We start from the raw sequence: 24943 nt of genomic DNA on the forward strand, positions 1-24943 counted from the left end.
GGTTTCAGAGAGATAAAATGGTGCATATCTGTGGGTTTGTGGGTGTTGCCTTTACTCTAAACTATCATGGTTATCTCTGTGCGCCATGTAAAGAGTTTAAAATCCTTAGTAATTAATTCTATATTTATTCAATGTGCTAAATAGAAGTTTTGTATACGAAATGTCAATTACAATTCTTTAACTGCCACTGTCCAGTACTTTTTTTAAGCTGATTGGCTGCTATGATCCCTGGAACATGCATGGAAACATGAAACAACAAACACTATGGAGATATATTCTGTGGTCTATAATGCCATTGGTGTGAACACCAGAAATCTTGCTGAAGAAAATCCATAGTGTTATCCTATTACACATTCACAATTCATTGCTACAGATTTGTTTTGGTTTACGCAACATGATTTTATTCTGAATTGGGTTACATTATATCACAGGAACAATATGAAATGAAAATTTTATCAGAATTAAGCAAAGATTTGCGCATAGAAATGTTAGCATTTAGCTTGTAACAATTTGTTAAATGTTAATATCCAAGCTGGAGTTAAGAGTTTTTTTATCTTGTGATAAGCGACTTTAGAACAAGTAGGAAGAGGTGAAGACTCAATAAGGAGAGAGACATATTCTAAACAAAGCTATATTGTTTAGAATGTCTGGTCTTACCCTGCAACCATTTGCTCATCTGTTAGAGGACATGGCTCTCTGGAAGAGGAACAGGAGCCACAAACAAAGAATAAACATGAAAAAAACAAAATTAACACACCAAACATACCACAACATTTTTGATAAACCTTATAAGATATGTAAATTTAGATATTAATTATACCTGTACTTTCCTAAGCCATCGAAGTCCCAATCAGGTCAGGCCTGGTCTGTTTATTACCATCTGTAAGGTCCCCTTAACTTAAACAAATATCTGGTGATGGAGTTTTATCTTAACATTTGCTGACAATATGTAAAAGGTCACAAATATTTCTCTGTAGGTAATATAGCTTTTACTGAGCAAGTCTAATTGTTACTATTCCTGATATCTGTAGAATGATGTTGCCTGGCTGACACTTATCAGTGGCTTCAGTATAGTCTAAACCACTGACATAGAAAATATACAGACCAGGAGTTATAACTTCATTGTGGGCCCATTCAGACCCACATAGTCCATAACGGTGCTTTACACTCAAATGCGTTGGGTCCTGCGTTAACATGCAATGTGTTAAGGCAGCCTATGCATTGGAACCCTCCACAGCAAGCCAGAAATGCATGCATTACAGGATTTTTGGAAACAAACTGCAATACATGGTAGTGCACTGCAACACAGGTGTGCTGGAAAAGTGCATTAGGGTTCCATTTAGAGTAAATAGCAGCACAGCACAGTAACAAGCAAGTTGTCGCAGTGAGACTTTCCTGATCTGAATGCTTGTTCTGAGTCAGTGATTCAGAGAGAAGATAGCTAGGTAATCAATATATTCATGGAAAGATCTCCAAGCAGCTATAGAGAAAAAAATACACTGACACTCTTTTTAGGAATTCTAAAGCCTCATACACACAATGCAAATATCGGATGAATGAGTCTGTTTTTTTTCTTCTGTATGCTAGTCTTATATAGAAAATGAAGAGGTTACTAAAGTTACAAAAATTCTCTTATGACAGAATTCAATTTCGGAAGTGATGTAATGTATTGTATTCTTTCATTTTGGAGCATGCACGGTCTTGGTCAATCGAGTTATTGGGGATGAATACTGTGCTAATCAAACGAAAATCTTTAATTCTGGTAAAGTACGAGAAAAAATTTCATGCTTGTCCCTTCGGATATTTTCAAATGAGCAGTCATGATCGGCTCTCGAAAGTTATGTACGAACAATCAGATTATTGGACAATCGCTTTGAAAGTGGTATTTTTCGGCCAATATTTTTATGTGTACTAGGATTTTTCCTTCTTACAGTACTCCAAACTGAGGTGCAACATATACTAGAAAAAGACAATATTTAAAAATTGTTTCCAAGATTGAAACAAAGTTTGCACTCACATAGGATATAGTATAAAATAAATTTAGACGGTAACAACAAACACTCAGAGGGGATATGTTTAGGCTCCGTTCACATCTGGGCATTTTGTATCATGGGCAGAATCGCAGAGATTCTCATAACACTGTGCAAAAAATGACAAAGTGCACCATGCATATTCAGCTGCCATTCATTTTCAAAGGCACCTAAAAATGCGGTGTGGTTCTGACGCAATTGTTGCATGATAGATCGTGGCAAACCACACCATGCAAAACTGGATGCCTAAAAAAGGAGCAGGGGCTTCTTTTTGGGGCTACGAGCTTCACACTATGCGGTTTGCACATCTGCAGCAAGATTTATGGGGCAATCGCAACAGAATCACACTGTTTTAGGTGCTATTGAAAAAGAAAAGAATGGCACCTGAACACATGTGGTGTGATTTGTCATTGTTTTGAGATCGCAGGCAGAATCATGGTGATTTTGCCCGATACAAAACGCCCAGAAATGAAGGGAGCTTTAAAATTCCTAACAAACACACACACACACACACGAAAGACATCTGTTATCCCGTAGCATATTCCACTGCAGTTTATGGGATTTTAGTATGTTTTTAGGGACTTTGAAAATATACACTCAGTGTTTTCTGTTACATTTTAAATATTTTTCTACTTCAAATAAGTCCCCTACGTTCAAGTTGCAAACTTTCAAGATGTGAACATGTGTTTGCACGTCCAATCATGTAAAGCTGGGTACACACACTCAGCTCTTTTTCTTTCAACCCATCGGGTTGAACGAAAAGAAATAAAAAAACTGAAAGATCGCAGTACTAACACAAGCAACGTTAGTGCAGCGATTTTCCCTGCTGTGCCTTTCTGTTCTGACAAAGGAGGGGCCCCACACCAGAACACACTGGTCAGTGCTCACAGCCACTGGCTGAAAGCGTTGACTTATGAACAATTTAGACTTAAGAGCATGCTCTTGGGACTTGTATGTAGAGAACTTGTTGTAAAGCATTTTGTGAGTATAAACTTGCTTTGCTCTAACCTTGGAAAATATATTTAAATACATCAAGCAACCTCTGTATTTTTCTCATTATAGGCTTCTTTAAAATCCTGGATTACGAGTTCAAAGAATATTAAGTTACACAAACACAATACAAACGTAGCTGTTATTTTGCGGTTTTAGGGCCAGTTCACACCAGAATGTGGTGGGGGAAACCCGTGTTTCCTGTACTGCGTTCAAAAAGCACTGCGCTTGCCTGCTCCGGATTGCACAGTATAGAAGTGCCATGTGATTCGGTTCCTGTGAGTTCCGTAAAGTAGTGTATGTACTACTGCAGTCTAGTGCAATTTCAGCCCATTCAAATCAATTGGCTGAAATTGCACTGCACCCAGATAAGATGTGAATGGCACAGGAAAACATAGCATGTTCCTATGCAATTCATGTAAACTCCAAGTGCAAATAAAATCAAAATGACCAGCACTATTAGTTGCATTTAACAAAAACTGAAAAATAATGTACATCTCAGTTATACAAAAAGGCCTTTATCAGGGAAGGAATAAAGGGTTAGAACATGATGGCTTGCACACAACCCCACTTTCTCAAGGTTAACACATTTATTTTGAGCAAAAAGCTTTCTTGTAATGTTGTACATGCAGATTTGTTTATGTGTCTATGCACACCTTCCGTGTCATGTGATGGGTCCATGTACCTGCTTGGCAACAGTATCCCATGAAAAATGTTTTTTTTATTTCTTAGGAATGAAACAAGTAGTAATGAGTTAACAACTCACCGTTTTTCTGCAACAATGCAAGTAAAGTATGAAAATTTATGCTAACAATTCATACAGCTGTCCCAACTTTTGTTGATTACTTACAAGCTCTCTGTATAAAAGCAGAGTTGAGACAGACAGTGTTACTATACCCACTTATGCAAATTATTTGGACAGTATTGTCCTGCAAATTATTCTCATGATAAGGAAAAGGGCAATTAACAAAAGGAATACAGGCAGATCATTATAACCCTTAAAAATGTAGGTGTTCCCTTTAGAGAAATTGCAAAGAAAGCCAAGGTGTCAGTGAGTACAGTTCCCTACACAATCAAAAGGCACTTGGAAACTGGAGGAAACTCTGACAGGAGGAGGTCTGGCAGACCCAAAGTCACAACAGAATCAGAAGATACATTTCTAAGAGTCAACAGCTTGACAGGCAGCTCACAGTACAACAACTTCAAGCTTAGCTTAACACTGCTCGAAGTAAGCAAGTCTCAGTTTCAACTGTGAAGAGCAGACTTCGAGCTGCAGGCTTGACAGGTCGAGTGGCTGTAGGAAAGCCATTGCTAAGATAGCAAAATAAGAAAACAAAGAGGCTTGCCTGGGCTGTGAAGTACTGTCAGTGATTTACTGAAGACTGGAAAGTGGTCTTATGAACCGATTAATGAAAATTTTAGATCTTTAGTTCATCATGCAGGGTTTTTGTATGCTGTTGAATCGGTTAAAAGGATGGTTCCTCAGTGTGCGACACCAGGGATTGATTTACTAAAACCGGAGAGTGCAAAATCTGGTGCAGCTCTGCACAGAAACCACTCAGCTTTCATTTTTTTTGTAAATGCTTAATTGAACAAGCTGAAGTTAGAAGCTGCACCAGATTCTCAGAGCTCCAGTTTTAGTAAATCAACCCCCAACTGTCAAACATGGGGGAGGAAGCATGATGGTCTGGGGCTCTTTTTCTGGATCCAGAGTTGGCGATTTGCACAGCGAGTGGCATCCTGAGCCAAAACTATCACCATAGCATTTTGCTGTGCCATAAGATACCCTCCCGAACACGCCTAGTTGGTCAGGGGTTCATCCTATAGCAAGTAAATAACCCAAAACATACCTCCAAGCTGTTTCAGAACTACCTTAGAAAACAAAAACAAGACAGTAGGCTTCAAATCACGGAATGACCAGCACAGTCTACAGACTTAAAAAGCAGCTATGTTATGCAGAGTAATACAAAGCAATGTGCAGGAGCTGACAGGGGAGAGATCTGTATTGTTTACATATAGGTCTCTCCCCCAGTCAGTGATACTCGGCGATCACCGGGTGCCGGCAGGGAATCACCGCCCAGGACCCGGTGATCGACAGGTGAGGCCGCCAATGGTGGCGCGGGTAGGGTGCGCGCCCCCGACCCAGAAATGCAAAATCACATATATACACACACACGTGATTTTCATGCACCCCTGCCGCCCTGTAGCAGTATTTCTGCTATAGGGCGGCAGGAAAGCGGTTAAAGAGTACATTGAGACATTAAACTGCATACATTTCAATACAAACTGGTAAAATGGGAGTGTTCTAAAATGTTTTACCTGCAGTGTATATAAGCATCAGATATGCTGGACATGAGCATGTACCCCTACCAAGTGGTGTATTTAGGTTTTGTGCTGCCCTAGGCACCACAAAAATCATCTGCTCCCATGGACACCGACCACCCCCCACCTTCCCCCTCCTATGGAGAGAGCCTGACATTGACCAACAACACCCCTGCCTGCCACCCGGGAGAGCCTTCCACTGGCCCCCCCTCCCTGGCGATAGAGAGAAAGACACTTCTCTGCACAGCTCCAGACATCCCCAGGAATGAGAGTCAGGCTCTGCATACGCCATCAAGCAGCACGCAGCCTCTCTTGGATCCCACCTGGTACCCATGGTGTGTGTCCCTTCTTCCAACCCTACTTCCGGAGGGGAGGTGCTGCCCCCATGCAAAAAGCCGCCCTAGGCAAATGACTTGTTTGCCTTGTGGTAAATATGCCCCTGCCCCTACCCAGATTCATATAACATAAGAAAGCAGTGACAGTTGCTCTGTGAGGGATCAGTATATGCGAGATTCTTTTAAGTAGGACAAACTCTTAAATACATCTTATAATTCCAGGATGAGTATAACATTATTAGTGTGCATGTTCCTTGTGTTTAGATAAATGGTCAGACTGTAATAAAAATATTAAATGAGAGAGAAGTGTCATACTTTGAGTCTCCATCTGGGTCTTCTGTATTTGCTCCAGAGTTATTTAAAGCATAACTGCTCCTTGGAATACCTAAAAAAAAAAAAAAAAAAATTAAAAAAGCAAAAGAGGCATCAGAAAACGTATATACAGAGTGTGTGTGTGTGTCTATGAATACACACACATGCACGCCATAACACTATGGCCACTGGCAGATAACATATTGTCTCTGAAGTTGATGTGTTGAAAGCAGAAAAAAAAAAATGGGCAAACATAAGGATTTGAGAGACTTTGACAAACTGTAATGGCTAGATGACTGTAACTACAAAACTGCAGCCCTTGTGGGATGTTCCCAGTCTGCACTGTTCAGGACAATAGGCAAAGTAGTCCAAGTAAGGAAAACCAGCAAACTAGTGACAGGGTCATGCACGGCCAAGGCTTATTGATGCACATGGGGAACAAAGCCTGGCCTGTGTAGCTGGATCCAATAGAAGAGCTAATGCAGGTCAAATTACTGAAAAAGTTAATGCTGGTTCTGATAGAAAGATGTCAAAACACACAGTGCATCGAAGTTTATTGCATATGGGGCTGCGTAGCTGAAAACTGGTCAGGTGCCCATGCTGACCCATGTCCACAGCCAAAAGCACCTACAATGGGCACGTAAGCATTGGTGGAAGGAATACAACAATGAGTTTGAGGTATTGACTTGGTCCCCAAATTCTCCAGATCTCAGGGCTGGTTCTACATCCAAAATACATGGGCTGTGTTTAAGATGGTTTCCAATGACCCCAGTTCACACCAGTGCAATGCGTTCTGGTGAAGTCAACAAAGGTATAACATGCTGCATTTTTTCTGTATGGAACGCATCTGGAATGTGGAAAAAAATGTAATAAAAAATGCACTGGAACACATACAACTTTAATTGAGATAAAGAATATATAGAAAATAAAATGAGGGGAAAAAAGCACCAGAACACATAAGAAAAAAAATGCACCTGCAGAAATGCATCCAGAATGTAGAGATACCGGTGTGAACCAGCCCTTAATCTAATCCCACACACAGACTGTACATATACAGACCCCCTTCAGTTTTTTCAATGTTGTTATGTTGCAGCCTGATACTACAGTTGTTTCACTTTTTTTTATTATTAATCTACACTTGGTACCCCATTATTTGAAAGCAAAAACAACATTTTAGAAATGTCTGAATGTATTAAAAATAAAAAACTAAACATATCACATCGGCAAAAGTATTCAGACCCTTTGCAACAACACTTAAGATTTAGTTCAGTTGCCTTCTGTTTCTCTTGATCATTGCTGAGATGTTTCTACACCTTGATTGGAGTCCACCTGTGGTAACTTAAATTGATTGGACATGATTTGGAAAGGCAAACACCTCTCTATAAAAGGCCTCACAGTTGACAATGCACACTGTATCAGAGCAAAAGCCATGGAGGTCAAGAGGAACTGCATGCAGTTCTAAGAATTATTGCAAGGCACAGATCTGGGGAAAGCTACAAATGAGGCCCTAAAATGCCAAGACTGTAAAAATACTCCCAAAATTACCCCTTTTTTTAGAAAGTAGATAGTCTGAGGTATTTGGTAGGAGGCATGGTGAGTTTTATTGAAGTTGTAATTTTTGTCACTACTTTTTATTTAAATGAAGTAAATCATTTTTTAAAAATGTAATTTTAACAAGTATTTCACACACAGCATAGGCATACTTAAAAATACAGCCCAAACCACATTTTCCTACTATTGGTATGGGGATACCACGTATGAGACTTTTTCACAGCCTAGACATGTAGAGGGGCCTAAAATCAAAGAAGCACCTTTGGGCTTACACATCGAATTTCCTGACTACCGATCAGATTTCTGGAGTCCCTGAAATGCCAGGACAGGAGAAACATCCATAAAATGACACCCCAAGCCACCTTCTAAGAGACATATTGAGTCTTTTGAAGACTTCTTTTTTTGCCACAAGTATTTGGAAAAATCAGAGTGAAAAATTAAGATGTAATTTTTTTTTCTCCACAAAGAAATATCTTATTAATTGACAACACACAACATAGGCATACTTGGAATTACACCCTAAAAACACATTCTGCTACTTCTACTCAGTATGGCAATACCATATGTGTGAGACGTTTTTACACACAAGAAAAAAAAAGAAGAGCTGAGCACCTATACAGGGCTCAGAACAGGGCTTCATTGAAAGAAAACTATGTAACCAATGTAAAAACATAACTAAACTGTCCCACAGTAACAAATTGGAAACAAAAGAAACTAAATGTAAATAAACAAGACCAGTGAAAAACATCAGAGCAGGTAGCCCTAAGCATAACACAAGTCACGAACACTGACATTTGCTGCTAAGGAGGAGGGTATCCACCTGTGAAAACAGAAACAGAAGGGGAAAACAGAGCAGCCACTATAGTGTAGTAATCCAGTGAAAAGCATTTATTAGATAAAATAAATTGCTCCCATTCACAAAAATGGAAAACATCTAGAGAAAAAAAATATTCTAAATTTTTCTTTAAATCAGTTTTTTACATTTACAATTTTGCCCCATTCAGAGTCCAGCATGAAACAGTGTGTCTTCTCCCCACTTCCAATGGTGGAAGCTTATCTAATGAGTGGGTGCCCATTTTAGTTTAGTTGAAGAAAAGAGATATTTTCTTGAAGACACATTCTTATTGCACTGTACAGTCCTTTGTAGTGGCCATTAGTGAGCAACAATCAGCTAGAGTAAGACCACACTGTCAGGACACCAGGTTGCTGCAGAGCTGCATGGTGGAGCTGTCATACACCCAGCAATCTGGATGCTGAGATTTTGGCAGCTCTACTGACACACACGTGAACTCAGAAAGTGAGCTGACAACCAGCCTGCTCCACTGCAAGTTACATTGCTTTGGATGTTTTCCACTTTTGTGAGTAGAACCAATTTTTAACTAATAAATGCATTTCACTAGATCACTACAGCATAGTGGTTGCGCTGTTTTCTCCTTCCCTTCTTTGAGACTTTTTCACAGCCTAACCAAACAAAATCCAAGGTTCCCTTTAGGGTTTCTAGGGGCATAAATGTGCATCTACAGTGACTATAAAAAGTCTACACACCCTTGTTAAAATTTCAGGTTTCTGTGTTGTAAATAATAAATGAGACAAAGATAAATCATTTCAGAACTTTTTTCACTTGTAATATGACATATAAACTGTACAACTCAATTGAAAAACACACTAAAATTTTTAAGGGGGGGAGTAAACATAAAAATCTAAAATAATGTGGTTGCATAAAAGTGTGCACAACCTCGTATAACTGGGGATATAGCAGTGTTCAGAATTAAGCAATCACATTCACAATCATGTTAAATAGGAGTCAGTATACACCCGACATTTTCTTAGTCACATCCTACAGCAAAAGCCATGGTCCACAGACAGAGAGCTTCCAAATCATCAGAGGGATCTCATTGTTAAAAGGTATCAGTCAGAAGAAGGGTAAAAAAGAATTTCCAAAGCATTAGATATACCATGCAACAGAGTGGAGAAAATATGGTGCAGTAGTGACATTTCCAAGAACTGGACCTCCCTTCAAAATTGATGAAACGACCAGAAGAAAACTGGTCTGGTAGGCTGCCAAGAGACCTACAGCAACATTAAAGGAGCTGCAGGAATATCTGGCAAGTACTGGCAGTGTGGTACATGTGACAACAGTCTCCCGTATTCATCATATGTCTGGCCTATGGGGTAGAGTGGCAAGATGGAAGCCTTTTCTTATGAAGAAAAAGATCCAAGCCCGACTAAAATTTTGCAAAAACACATCTGAAGTCTCCCAAAAGCATGTGGAAAAATGTGTTATGATCGGATGAAACCAAGGTTGACCTTTTTGGCCATAATTGCAAATGATATGTTTGGCGCAAAAACAATACTGCACATCACCAAAAGAACACCATACCCACAGTGAAACATGGTGGTGGCAGCATCATGCTTTGGGGCTGTTTTTCTTCAGCTGGAACTGGGGTCTTAGTCAAGGTAGAGGGAATTATGAACAGTTCCAAATACCAGTCAATATTGGCACAAAACTTTCAGGCTTCTGCTAGAGAGCTGAACATGAAGAACTTAATCTTTCAGCATGACAACAACCCAAAGCATACATCCAAATCAACAAAGGAATGGCTTCACCCAAAGAAGAATAAAGTTTTGGAATGGCCCAGCCAGAGCCCAGACCTGAATCTGATCGAAAATCTGTTGGGTAATCTCAAGAGGGCAGTGCACAGGAGATGCCCTTGCAATCTAACAGATCTGACAGATTTGGAGTTTTTCTGCAAGGAAGAGTGGGCAAATATTTCCAAGTCCAGATGTGCCATGCTGATAGACTCATACCCAAAAAGACTGAGTGCTGGAACAAAATCAAAAGCTGCTTCAACAAAGTATTAGTTTAAGGGTGTGCTCACTTATGCAACCAGATTATTTCAGTTTTTTATTTTTACTTCCCTCCACCTAAAAGATTTCAGTTTGTTGTTCAACTGAGTTGTACAGTTTATAGGTTACATTAAAAGGTGGAAAACGTTCTGAAATGATTTATCTTTGTCTAATTTTTTTACATCACAGAAACCTGACATTTTAAACAGGGGTCTGTAGACTTTTTATATCCACTGTAATTTCCTGACTGCCTTTCACATTTTTATAGGCTCAAGTGTCTGGACAGTAGAAGAACCCTCAAAATGACCACATTTTGGAGTATAAACACCCCAACATATTTTTTAAGAAGCATGTTGAGACTTTTGAAGAATTTAGGTTTTTCCCACAAGTTTTCTGAAAATACAGAAAGAAAAAGGAAATTTAACACAAAGATAATAAAGATATTTTTCACACACTGCATGGGTATACTTAGAATGACACCCCAAAATACATTCTGTTACTCGTCCTGACTATTGCGATACCACATGTGAGACATTTTTCACAGCCTAACCACATAGAGACCCAAAATCCAATCCTTTAGGCTTTCTAGGGGCATAAATTATGCATCAAATTCTCTGAAAAGAAAAGGAAAAAAAAAAAAAGGAAGGGATTTGAGATCACATCAGTGCCCATCCCGGAAATTCATTTACTCATGTGTACTGGGTGGCAGGGATTTTACAGGGCACAATATAAAAAGCGTAACAAATGTTATTGAATAAAGATTAGAAACGCAGGCTAAAACGTTTAATCACATATACACTCACCGGCCACTTTATTAGGTACACCTGTTTAATTGCTTGGTAACACAAATTGTTAATCAGCCAATCACATGACAGCAACTGAATGTATTTAGGCATCTAGACGTGGTGAAGACGACTTGCTGAAGTTCAAACCAAGCATCAGAATGGGAAAGAAAGGGGATTCAAGTGACTTTGCACCTGGCATGGTTGTTGGTGCCAGATGGGCTGGTCTGGCCATTTCAAAAACTGTTGATCTATTGGGATTCTCATGCACAACCATCTCTAGGGTTGACAGAGAATGGTCCGATAAAGAGAAAATGTCCAGTGAGTGGCAGTTGTGTGGACAAAAATGCCTTGTTGATTTTAGAGATGAAGGAGAATTGGCAGACTGGTTGCTGCAATATTCAGATGGTAAGGTCAGAATTTGGCATAAACAACATGAAAGCATGGATCCATCCTGCGTTGTATCAACGGTTTAGGATGGTGGTGGTGGTGTAATGGTGTGGGGGATATTTTCTTGGCACTAGCAAGGTGTATCTAATAAAAGGTGGCCGGTGAGTGTAGATCAGGATGATAGCATCAAACCATATTGTCTGTATGTTTATCCACATTATTATGAACACCTATTCTAGAGAAAGAATCCAAATGTCTGACATGTTTTGAAGTTTAAACCCTTCCTCAGGATCAAAAATAGTAGCAGACTGTGAGAGCACTCAAAGCAGAAGTAACTAAGGGACTGGCAGGTGAATCTCAGCATCCGCAGAGATTCCTAGTGGACTTACATCAAGATGTTCAAAGGTCTCCCAGCAATATGGCTGCACGCCAACCACCAAAGTGTGAGCAATGTCAGTATGTTGATATTTGTGCCCTGTAAAATCCCTGCTACCCAGTACACTTGAGTAAATGCATCTAACTTCCTTTCACATTTTTGGAGGCTCAAAAGTCAGGATAGTAGAAGCACACACAAAATTACCACATTTTTGGAGTATAAAACACCCAAAACATATTTAAGAGGAATGGTGAGTCTTTTAAATACTTAATTTTTTGCTACCAATTTTTTGAAAATAAAAGGAAAGAAAATGAAAATGTATGTTGTTTTTTGGGGTTTTTTTTTTTTCTTTTTTACACAAAGTTGTCAATTTAATAAGATATTTTTCACACACAGGACAGGCATATATAGAATTACACCCCAAAACACATTCTGCTACTCCTCCTGAGTGTGGCCACACCATATGCATGTGACTTTTTTTTGTGACCAGAAACCAAAATTGTGGATGATGCCACTCAGGCTGTAAGGATCCCAATCAAAGCCAACCACTGTGAGTGCAGACTGGGATGGAGCTTGTCCTGGTTCCAGACAGCAATATATGGGGAAGAAAATATCCATGAGCCGCACATCTCTGCAAACCCCAGATAAGAAAGTTTAACAGCCTCAGCCAGGGCTCCAGCCAAGCCATCCTGGAGGCTGTTATACTTTGTGTGGCTTTGTGAGGCTCATATGGACATTTTCTTCCCTGTACTTTACTTTTTTGAATGTTTGGACTGATTGTGTAACGGACATTTTATCACACAGATCAACCAATTGTACAAAAAACAGTGCACTGTAACGGTTACCTCTGTATAAGTGATCAGGGAATATAGCTTAGCATAGTATCACCACCTGTAGCAGTCTCTGTTCCTATAAGCCATGTAAGCCTAGCCTACTGGTATGCAGCTGCCCCCAGGAATGATATGTTCACTGGCTAGTAAGTACAGGAAACAAAAGAAAGGAAAAACAAGAGTTCTTGTGGTTCCAGGAGTTTGGTTGTCCATGAAGGAAATACCTTAGAAATGTACTAAAGCCAGAGAGTGAAGGAAGGTTTTCCACAACTTCCAGGCTGGATTCCAGAGACACCAGACCACAGATAATCTGGTCCTAGATATCAACTCCAGAGATTGTGTTTCTGTCAGAATAACCTCTCAAGCAAGAAGAGGTTGGATGATCCATGGACTGCAAGTCCAACGTGGTAGCAAAGAGTCAGGAGCTATCTTGCAGAAGAAAGAACTATGGTCAGAGCTATAGGAGCCCCATATACTTCAAGCAGAAGAAAAGTTCAAATCAGCAATTCTTGCAGGTTCAGCATCCAAACAAACCTCTAAGGAGCTTGCTACACAAAAGCTGGAAAAAACGGTACAACTTCTTTCTTAGCAGGAGATCATTTGTGTACCCTACTATGGAAATACCCTGTGGGTGTAGCAAGGCTAGCGCCTCAGAAAAATTTTCAGATGTAGTGGACAGACCAAAGGGAAGGGCCACAAACATGAAGTGCTACATGTCTACAGCAAGGCAGACGGTGTAGATATGCCAGAAAGAAGGGAACGTGTGTAGGTATCCCTGATGACCACAGGCCAGAAGGTCTCCCAGACAAAAGGGAGGCAGTAGCATAGATTCCATCTGATCATTTCTGCATGCAAACGCAGCCAAAAGTACACCTAAAGATCTGAGTAGAAAATCTTTAAACCTTTTCTCATTGTGGAATAACGGCAACAACTCTCAAAAAGAGGAGTTAAGCCGGAAAAAGCATGCAGGTCCCTAGAGAAGAAAATGGCAGGTCGGTTACCATAAAGCAGGGTGAAGGTAGAGATAGAAAATTTGCTTGGTGCTCCTGTATACTACAGCTTTTACCCAAGTATCTGAATGTATTGGGTGCAGGTGTTTGCAACTGCTAACAGACCACTCTCTTAAGAGTAGTCTGCACATTGGGAGGATTACTCGCTTGCAGGTTTGAGACCACCCTGAACTTTTTGAACAAAGGGCATGGCTCCTGGATTGACCCATGATGGCTGCAACAAAATCCATAAGCTTTAATATCAGCTTCGGAAAAAAATACATCGGCTTTGCATGCAAGGAATATAAGTTAGAGCACAACTGCCCAGTGTAATTTACCCAAGCCTGAGGCAGAAGGTAGCTAATTAGGAATTCAAAAGGCAGTCTATACTATACAAAAGGTAAGTCTGAAGGTAGACCCATAGAAAGGTCCCAGAGGAAGGCACGACACTGTAGGAAATACAATCTAAAGTGAGGGACAGGAGGGTTTTAACAGTTTTGACTTGTGTATCCTGTAGAGCATGAACCAGTCATCTCTCAGGTTGCTGTCCTGGAAGATGACTGAGGAAAAATGTATTACCAAAAGCATGCATATTGGGATTTAAGAAAAATAATAAACAAATAATTTTACTAGATACCACTTACTTGTCTGTGTAGACTGACCTTCTGTACTTCTTTGGAAAGGATATCGAAATAGCAGCTTATTTCCTCTACTTCCAGAACTAACTAGAATAACACTTATAGGACTGGTGTTTTCACCCATGTTTGAAAATTCCCAAACAAAAAGCCTGCAAGAGAGTAAAAAGCTGAATATAGAAGTGTGATGATTAAAAAAAGAAAAATGCAAACGCACACATAAAACAGCCATAATACAAATGGTATATGGAATAAGCCGTAAAAACAATTAATCTTAAAATATCCTATTCCTCCCAAGCAAACATTTTTCTATTCAATATTACAAATGCAAAAACTGAATGAATAACAATAATCTTTGTGAATGTCCTAGAGTGGCCCAGCCAGAGCCCTGACTTGAACATCTCTGGAGCCCCGAAAATGGCTGTCTACCGATGGTCCCCATTCAACCTGACTGAGCTTGTGAGGATCTGCAAAGAGGAACAGCAGAAAATCCCCCAATCCAGGTGTGAAAAGCTGGTTGCGTCATCCCCAAAAAGACTCAAGGATGTAATTGCTGCCAAAAGGTGCTTCAACAAAGTAAGAGTAAAGGGTCTGAATACAGAAGTATATGTCATATTTCAAGGTGATAGAAAATGAAAAAAAAAAAAATGTATAAAAAAAAAAAAATCAAATTATTTGTGAAATCTCCATATAAATGTGCCAATATTTCATTCATGAATCACCAGAAAAAAAAAAAATGTAATGAGAAATACAAAAGGTTTACTTTGAAAAAAGCAACAATAGTGTCCCAAATATAACAGTTATATTTGGGACACTATTGTTGCTTTTTTTCAAAGTAAACCTTTTGTATTTCTCATTACATTTTTTATTTTTATTTTTCTGGTGATTCATAAATGAAATATTGGCACATTTATATGGAGATTTCACAAATAATGATTTGATAGGATGATAAATTTGATTTTTTTTTTTTTATACTTTTTTTTTTATTAATTTATTTTCTATCACCTTAATATACATTTCTTATTTTAATTATAAGCACTGTGCACTTTTTGATTGTATTTACTCACTTTATAAGCACTGTGCACTTTTAGTTTGAATTTCTTGAGGGTATTGGAGCGCAGTAATTGTTTAAATATTTTGTTGATGGACGCACATCATATGAGAGTGGGCATTTTTTACCAGCGACCTAGTACTCACATTTTTAAATATACCTCAGTGGCTCACAAGTTAATTTGTTGTTTTTTTTATATGTCATATTTCAGTTTTTTCTTTTTAACAAATTCCCAGACATTTCTAAAATTCTGTTTTCACTTTGTCATTATGGGGTACGGAGTGTAGAATAATGAGAAAAAAATGAATTTAAACAACTGTAGTATCAGACTGCAATATAACAAAATTGAAAAAAAAGTGAAGGGGGTCTGAATATGTTAGGACTGTACTGCACATATATAATTGCATATTAGACATAGAAAACGATAAATGGCCCTTTTAAATATTAACACATATAAAATTATTTACTACATTTCTTTTGCATTTAGATCTATAAAAAAATTATATAAAAAAGGCTGTAAATTGCCTTTTACCTTCTTATCCTAACGTTTAACCTAAAGCCTGGTACACACTATTATTTTGTTTTCAGTTCAACCCAGCAGGCTGAACGAAATAAAACTGACAGCTCAGGGGGAGCCGCTGTACTAACTATCCGATGTTAGTACAGCGGCTCCCCTGCTGTGCTATTGTGTTCTGACGGGGGGATGCCCCCACCAAAACACTCCAGCCAGCGCTCTCAGACATTGGCTGAGAGTGCTGAATGAGAGCCGATCGGCAGACATTTTTTGGTCATGATCCTTTCAACCGGCTTCTGTTGGACTGGCTTCCATTTACACGGGCCGACTGTTGGCAGGGTTCTATTGAACTGGCCGATGCCGCCCAACACTCCGCCCGTGTATACTAGGCTTAACTCCTATTCTCCTCACTCCCCCATCACATTTACCATATCGTACTACAATAGCAGACTCTGCACCAAGATCATGCAGGTCCCAAAATTAAACAGCATTAATATTCTGGCGCCAAATGAAATCCATTTGTATAACTCAGTATGCTAGCGTCTTCATGTGCAGTAAACATGGACTACCTACAATGCATCATTTTTTAAAATATTCTGTTAGTGGTCTCCTAAAGTATTTGTAATATTTTTTTCTTTAATTAACATAACAAACATGTTGGTGCGATGCGTAGACTTGTTCCCAAGCTGGGCAATGTCTATTGACACACAATACGGTTCAGCCTCACCCTCTGCTCACAGGATTTGATGCAGGTGGGAACAGTGCTGGATTGAGATCAGACTCAGGTATATAGGGCGGTGAGGGGGTGATACAAATACATTTTTTCACTTTAAAGGCAGGAAACGGATGCTGGTAAAAAATGTCCAGCTTTTAGAACCACTTTAAATGTGTTTTGCTTTGATCAGTTAAAACCCCCAAAAAACAAAATAACCATTGCAATTCTTATAGTCTTGGCTCAGCCCCGTCCCCTCTTCACTGGATTTGACTGACAGCAGCACAAACCAATGCTCTCACTGCAATCAGCAAAGCCAGTGAGACCAGGAAGACAGGGTGAGAAGAGCTGCAGCCAGGCAAACACTGAATCAATACAAAGTCAATGAAACAGTAACTGCAAAACACAGCCGCACTCAAAAAACACAAAAACACAAGTGCTTAAATATTGTAATAATCTACCTGTTGAGCTGTGTATAAGCGAAAAATGCTCTCTCAAACACAATAATAAACAAACAATGTAACTGTTAAAGTGTTATCCTAAACACATAAATAATGAAACAAACTCAAGTGTGGCCACATGTAAATATATCAACAGAAAAGTCCATCTATAGATCCAGCCGTCCAAGTAAATTCGTGAAATCTATCCATGCTCATCCATCCATAATTGTCCAATGTACAAAATAAGAGCAACCATAACATTGTTATAAACAATAGGACAAAATTAAAGTGTAACTACTGTATATGCGAACCTATCAACAAAATAAGTCCATCCATGTATCCAGTGAAATGCACCCATAGTTATTCAACATACACCTGTGATCCCATCCAACTCTTTCCACACAGCCCCTTACCAACAATGAAGACCCCAGATTACAGGTGGTCTATGAGCGCTCAGAGGTGTGTGGACCTTGCAGCATAGAATTCATGCACATCAAGCTGATGGGGGGCTACACCAAACACTTCCTCTACAGCAGTGGTTCTTAACCTGGGTTCGATTGAACCCCAGGGGTTCGGTGAGTCAGTCTTGCAGGTTCGGCGGAGGTGAAGACCCACACCCGACTCATATGATTCGTGCAGTAAATATTCATTATTATGTTTTTGTGTGAAAATCATGTTTTAATGGTTTTGTTCATTTTGTGCACCTATGTATAAATATATACCTAAATATATACCTATGTTTTGAATTTTAAAAATCATATTTTATTTTTCCAATTAAGAAGGGTTCGGTGAATGCGCATATGAAACTGGTGGGGTTCAGTACCTCCAACAAGGTTAAGAACCACTGCTCTACAGCAATAAATCCAATAAAGGAAAGAGAACAGCCTCCACTAGTAAAATACTGTACGGTTTATTGGATTCGATCTCTAGATCTACTCACATGTAATCAGAAACAGAGCACTTATTACATCAAAATTCAAACACCGCCGCTAGTACTGGCTCCAGCAGGTCGGTGATGTCAGCACAGGCTCCGCCCCGAAGTACATTTCCTCCAGACCGGGAAGAGTGGGTGAGAAGAGCTGCAGCCGGGCACAGCACTGAGTCGATACAGGCAAGTGTTAGGGAGGGAACACACAGTGCAAGGCTTTTTTTTACCTTAATGCAGGTAAGGTAATGCAAACCAAAATGCATCAAGGTACAAAAAACTTTTAGGGCCAGTTCACACTACAAAAATGCACTCCGGATACGTTTTTGCTTACAGCTCACACCACACGCAGTTCCAGTGCAGTTTGCCATGTTCCAGTATGGTTCTGTGCAGAAAAAAAATGCAGCATGTTCTACTTTTTTTTTGCACCAGAAACTGACTGGAAATGACTACACTAGTGTGAACCAGGGCCATTGGAATACATGGAAAACACTGTGCATGCATTTTTGATGCAGAAAAAAAGCACACTGAACTGCATCTAGTGTGAACAAGCCCTTAGTGTTTACAACCACTTTAACCTAACATCATGAGAGTGCTGCCCTAGGGGCACAGGATCACAACTACAGGATCAACTGTCCTCTAAAATTTACAGATTAAAGTGGTAATAAACCAGGGCAGTTAAAATAAAAAAAATAATCCCCTGCAAGGCAATAGCATAATGTCCTAGTATGTATAGCAAATGAAGAAATACTTACCTTATAACAAAGCATTCCAGCCGTCACCCTTGACAAGGCTTCCATCTCCACCTGGTCTTCCTTCCAGGTTCAAGGGCTCTAGCAGCTTGAATGGCCAAGCCACGATGACGTCACTCCTGCACATGAGCGGAGGAGCAATGGCACAACTCTCTGAAAGAACGGTACGGGTATTTAAATCTTTCAGAGCGCATGCACCAGTGATGTCACCGGCTGCCAAAAGGGTGAAAATCTCCTAAACGGCACACGTTTAGGAGATATTCATTTTACCTACATGTAAGTTTTATTCCAGGCTTACCTGTAGGTAAAAATCACAAACCGTACTTTACTACCACTGCGACTCTGCCACCAGATGGTTTTATACACCCTGTAAAAAGACAATTAAAGCGATATTAAACCCAAAAGGAAACAATTATATTGCAGCTTACCAACTCTTAGAAGTCATATCTGTATTAGTTTTCTTTTTTTAGGCTCTCTTTCCTTTATTTTCGCCTGGTGATATGGCTAGTAAGTCTGTTGTTTTTCAACAGAACAAGCTCTCCTGTAAATGTAGTTAGCATGCACAGACAAACCATTTAACACTGTAAGGGGTATTTACAACGATTGGCTTTTTTATTCATGTAAAACCATTATCCCAAAAGAAAAAAAAAAACAAGAAACAAATATGTTACTGTAACTGATTGTGTAACTTCAGTGTGTTAGTTTATGTACAATGTGCTATTGTATCTGAATATGTTAGTAAATCTAACACTCCCCTCACGCCAGACTGACAAAGCTGCTATCCAAAGGTACCCCTGTGTGCCTTCATCCAGAGTGGGGAAACTCTAAGGCTAGGTTCACACAAGTGCAGGCAGAAGCCGCTGCAGGACCTGGACTGCATCTTGCAGCTGCAACCACCTGCACACAAAATGCAGGGCAGGCGCCATTAATCCTAAAGTGTTACTAAACCCACAAAAGTAAAATCAGTCTGTATATGCAGTAAAGCATACTTGTTACACTCACTGTGGAACCTAAGGGGTTAATCCTCCGCATTGTGTAAAAAGGATGTTTGATCCTGACTTCTCTGATCCTCCCCTTTCACTGTCCCCAATCCAGCTTCTGATAGAACAGAGCCTTGGGGGAAAGCTGCACATGCTGTTTGGTGTGTCTTGCTAGAGTTTTTTTTTCTTGGGAAGAGTGCATGTGCTCAGCACAGGACCAACAAGCACTGTCCAGACAGAGGGTCAGGGATCCTGTAGCCTCATAGGACAACCAGGGGAGAATGAAAACTCTTCCTACAAGTTTTAACCAGTGCTCTGCTGGACACTGATAGAAGTCACAAGACTGCTCTAACTGCTGATGAGAAAAGGTATTTAGTAGTTTATATTTACTAAAATATTTGCATTTCCATGTTCTGTTTGCTGTGGGAGACCAGATATAGTGAATGTAGGGTCCTGGGTGTAACACTTTAATGGCACGCTGCCTGCACTGGAAACCGCACTACCGCAGTGCAGGGCTGCGATCTCTGGAAGGGTGCAGGAACCTTTTCCCCATGTTTTGCGAGGCACAGCAGCCCATTCAAACAAATGGGCTGCCGTGCCCATGCAAATGCAGCCTGCACAACATGCATAGGTGTGAACCTAGCATAATACAGGAAGTGTGTTACTTGCCAGATCACCAGATGAAAACAGCATGAAAGAAAACTAATGCAGCCACCACATCGAAAGATTGTATGAGCAAGTATGGTTCCTGGTTGAAAATTGTGCCCTCTCTTCCCATATCCCAGTAACACTGAGCTTAGCTAATGCTGGGATAGGGGAAGAGCAAATGCACTACACATTCACAGCTTTTGCATCCTGAAGCATGCTCATTCCTGAGTAAGCTTAATGTCTGCCGTGTCCTGGAAGCAAACCTGAAGGCAAGGAGTACTGTGGCCAGGCATCACTGGTGGTAGAAAAGTCCTACAAGTATGCTGTCTGCATTAAACTATATATTTACAAATGGCACAGTATGACTTAATGGTGAACTCCTCCCTTTTAGACCAAATCACACTCATATTTAGGATGTAACATGATTGCAAGCTGACTCTCAACAATGTGCTCCCTCTCCCCCATGGCAGCTGAAAGTTTTAAATTTCAGGGCTCTGCCTTCAAAGCCACATCCATCACAGGATTCTGCAAATGAATGAACTACATGTCCTGCCTGCCACTGCAAGAGAGGGACTTGAAGTTCTCAATGAAAGACAATTGCAGTGATAACCACACTACTGTATAGTCCAGGGGTGGGCAAACTTTTTGACTTGAGGGCCGCAATGGGTTCATATATTGGACCCGGGGGCCGGACCAAGAGTAGATATAGTAATTCATCCCCCATAGTAATTAATCCCCCATATAGTAATTCATCCCCCATATAGTAATTCATCCCCCCATAGTAATTCATCCCCCCCATAGTAATTTATTCCCCATATTAATTCATCCCCCATATTAATTCATCCCTCATATAGTATTTCATCCCCCATAGTACTATTCCCCCCCAAGTAGTAAGCCAAGTCCCCCCTGTGTCAATTTACTTACCTTTGCTCCACGCGTTCCTCTTGCCGTGTTCCCGCGCCGTTCCGGTCTTCAGGGCGGACTGTGAGAGGAGCCTAGCTCCCCTCACGTTCGTCACGCTGCCCCGCCTACACACATCCTGACAGCCATCCTGACAGTATCACGCTCCGCGGGCCGGATTAAAAGGTCCGCCGGGCCGTAGTTTGCCCATTGCTGGTATAGTCCTTTGACACTTCCTCCAGCTCAGTAACTGAAGGTCTGTACCTTGGTAAGGACAAGATGCTGGAGGAAGAGTCTCCAGGAGCTTAATTTTGCACTGCCATCAGCTGATCTTTAAGGTCCGTTTGCAAAACTTTTTTTGCTGCAAATATGGGTGCATTTACTGTTTTTTTTTTTTAAAGGCAGAGTTAGCCTTTATCCCTTCACGCTGGTGCCTCCCGGCGCTTTAAGGGGTTTCTGGCTGTCACATGACCGGAAAGGTCCCGATCGCAAAAAGAGATCGGGACCTTTCCGTGGGACCCTGACACCTGCTGGGAGCTTGCAGAGTACGCGCTCTCAGCACATTTGTTTACAAATGGTGCAGAAATATGTGGAAGCTCGGCATCAAGGCCCAGCCCCAAGAGGCTGCATACGTGCGAACGCTCAGCCTGAAGAGGTTGTAGTTTTCAATGAACTACCACAGTGCTGTGCAGAGCCATTGGTGGTTCATTGAAGCTTCCGGTCAGAATATCTGCTTGGCTGTACATCCTGTACGGCAAGCAGATATTCTGACAGGTCTGCAGGAGACCTGCATGGCATCAGCGATCTACTGATCTCTGATGCAATGATTTACAGGCTCCTTTGGACAATAATAATAATTGCACATTTTTTTACCTGCAAAAAAAATGTGCATTTATTATTTTTGTCCAAAAGGTGAACGTATCCTTTAACTGGTTCCCAACCACACTATAGCCGAAGAACATATGCAGTGTGGTTGTGTAATCCTGGGACGAAGTCCAAGGACATCATTCCAGGACACGCCCCCACTGCGTGCACCCGGCCCCGCCGGTGATCGCTGTGTCCAATGACAGTGATCACCGGGTAAATATAGTTGCCGGCTATCGGCTGCACTTTCCTCACGCTGTCACAGCGTAAGGAAAGTACTGCCGAGAACCGGCGATTGTCAGCGAAGGAATCGGCACTGATGATCAGTGCCCTGATGATCAGTGCCCAGCAGTGCCACCCAAATGTGCCACTCAGCAGTGCCGCCCACCAGTACCAGCTCATCAGTGCCGCCTATCAGTGCTGCCTCATCAACGCACATCAGTGAAGGAGAAAAATTACCAGTTTGCAAAATTTTATATTAGATACAAAGAAAAACTTTTTTTTTTTTTTTTCCTTTTTTTCTGTTTATAGCACAAAAAAATAAAACACCCAGCGGTGAGTAAAACCACCAAAAGAAAGCTCTATTTACGTAAAAAAATTATAAAAATTTCATATGGGTGCAATGTTGCATGACCATGCAATTGTCATTCAAAGTGTGACAGCGCTGAAAGCTAAAAATTGGACTGGGCAGGATAGGGGTACAAGTGCCCTGTAGGCAAGGGGTTAAACTACCTGGACCTGTCTGCATGGGCCAGTTTAAGTAAAAGGCGAACCCAACCTTTGCCACCAAACATAAGGCCCTGTTCACATGTGTGGGGGCCCTGCGGGTGCGGGACAGTGTATGTTTACATGCGGGGAGCATTTGTCACCATTGATCATGATGCTGTGAACAATAACAAGGATGGCACAAGCAGGCCTTTCTCAGCACACAGAACACACCTACAATGACCAGAACCTGGCACCTACGATGACCAGAGCCTGGCACCTACGATGACCAGAGCCTGGCAACTACGATGACCAGAGCCTGGCACCTACGATGACCAGAGCATCGGACCTACGATGACCAGAGCCTGGCACCTACGATGACCAGAGCCTGGCACCTACGATGACCAGAGCATCGGACCTACGATGACCAGAGCCTGGCACCTACGATGACCAGAGCCTGGCACCTACGATGACCAGAGCATCGGACCTACGATGACCAGAGCATCGGACCTACGATGACCAGAGCCTGGCACCTACGATGACCAGAGCATCGGACCTACGATGACCAGAGCCTGGCACCTACGATGACCAGAGCATCGGACCTACGATGACCAGAGCCTGGCACCTACGATGACCAGAGCCTGGCACCTACGATGACCAGAGCCTGGCACCTACGATGACCAGAGCCTGGCACCTCTGGGTATAAAGAATGGAGCAAAGCACAACTCCCCCATGAGATACAGAATGCCACCCACTACCATTAGATGTCCTCCAGACATCACCTTCCCGGGGCAATGCACGATTTTATTATGATGGTACTATCTGTAGGGCATTCCAAATCTCAGTCAGTAATACAGCACTGAGGTAATGGCCATACTACATACAGGATGGTGCATGACACCTGACATTACACAAAACATGTATACAAACCTCGTACCTTCTATCATGGGGCCATTGCAGTACAGTGTATGCTCATTTTATATGGCTGAACGTGCTATACAACCCACACTGTGTCACACGGAGACCAACAACATAAATCGTCCAACTTCCTCCTCCTCACTCTAAAATCCTGTGCTCAAGGGAAGACCACTGCCTGCGTGCGCGTCCCCGTACCTCTCAGCGCACACTGCGCATGTGCACTTTTCTTTCAGCGCGGCCCCGAGCTCCAGACTGGCTGGCTGGTCACATGATACAGAGCCGCCTGAGCTTGGCTTCTTGCTGACTTAAACGCGCAGAGAGTGCAAGTAGTCCGCTCTATGTAGCTGCATAGCATACGCCCGATAAGCACGTTTAATACGTATGTTGGCTTTCCTTTTTCTGCAGCAGCATAGATACAGATAATTATTAATATATATGAAATGTGTCTTTTGTCTGTCATTTTATTCTGCTGGTTTTGTGTGCCTGTATACTAACAGTGACCGGAAGCAGGGGCGGACTGACCATTTGGAAACTCGGGCACTGCCCTAGGGCCTGGGGTTGGTAGGGGGCCCCATAAGATGCCCCTGGTACCTTTTTCATAGGCTTTTTTGAGTTTGGGCAAGGACACGGGTCCCATGAGTTGTCACTCTGCCCCTGACCAGAAGAGACAAGATTTTTCTTTAGCTGAACTTAAATAAATACAGCAGGTAAAATAAGTATTGAACATGTCACTGTTGTTCTAGGTAAATATATTTCTAAAGGTGCCATTGACGTGAAATTTCTCCACATCAGTAACAACCCGTGCAATCCATACATACAAAGAAATCAAAACAAGTTCAGAAATTATGTTATGTGTAATAAAATGGAATGACACAAGGAAAAAGTATTGAACACGCTAACTGAAATTTTTTTAATACTTCGTACAAAATCCTTTGTTGGTGATGACAGCGTCAAGATGCCTCCTGTATGGAGAAACTAGTCACATGCATTGCTCAGGTGCGGTTTTGGCCCATTCTTCCACACAGTCTTCAAATCTTGAAGGTTCCGTTGGCCTCTTCTATGAACTCTGATCTTTAGTTCTTTCCATAGATTTTCTATTGGATTCAAGTCAGGTGATTGGCTGGGCCATTCTAGCACCTTTATTT

General features: G+C 41.2%; 1 protein-coding gene across 7 annotated transcripts in view; it reads right to left on the reverse strand.

The window, feature by feature from the left end:
- Positions 1–24943, reverse strand: part of NPRL3 (NPR3 like, GATOR1 complex subunit) — a 249808-nt gene that overhangs the window by 135691 nt on the left and 89174 nt on the right. For 4 of the 7 annotated variants that reach the window (XM_089691819.1, XM_089691772.1, XM_089691798.1 and 1 more), the window contains 3 exons: positions 14399–14541; positions 5993–6062; positions 658–696 (listed from right to left, as the gene is read on the reverse strand). In XM_089691819.1, coding sequence (XP_089547945.1) covers positions 658–696; positions 5993–6062; positions 14399–14516 — 227 coding nt within the window. In that variant the 5' untranslated portion in view covers positions 14517–14541. Of the gene's footprint in view, positions 1–657; positions 697–5992; positions 6063–14398; positions 14542–23810; positions 23995–24943 lie in introns of those variants that run through there. The other 3 variants (XM_089691809.1, XM_089691780.1, XM_089691789.1) reach the window with 3 other exon arrangements.

The sequence above is a fragment of the Staurois parvus genome, unplaced genomic scaffold (assembly GCF_062004578.1).
Source record: "Staurois parvus isolate SC_StPar_1 unplaced genomic scaffold, SC_StPar_1.0 ptg000022l, whole genome shotgun sequence".
Taxonomy (NCBI): Eukaryota; Metazoa; Chordata; class Amphibia; order Anura; family Ranidae; genus Staurois; species Staurois parvus.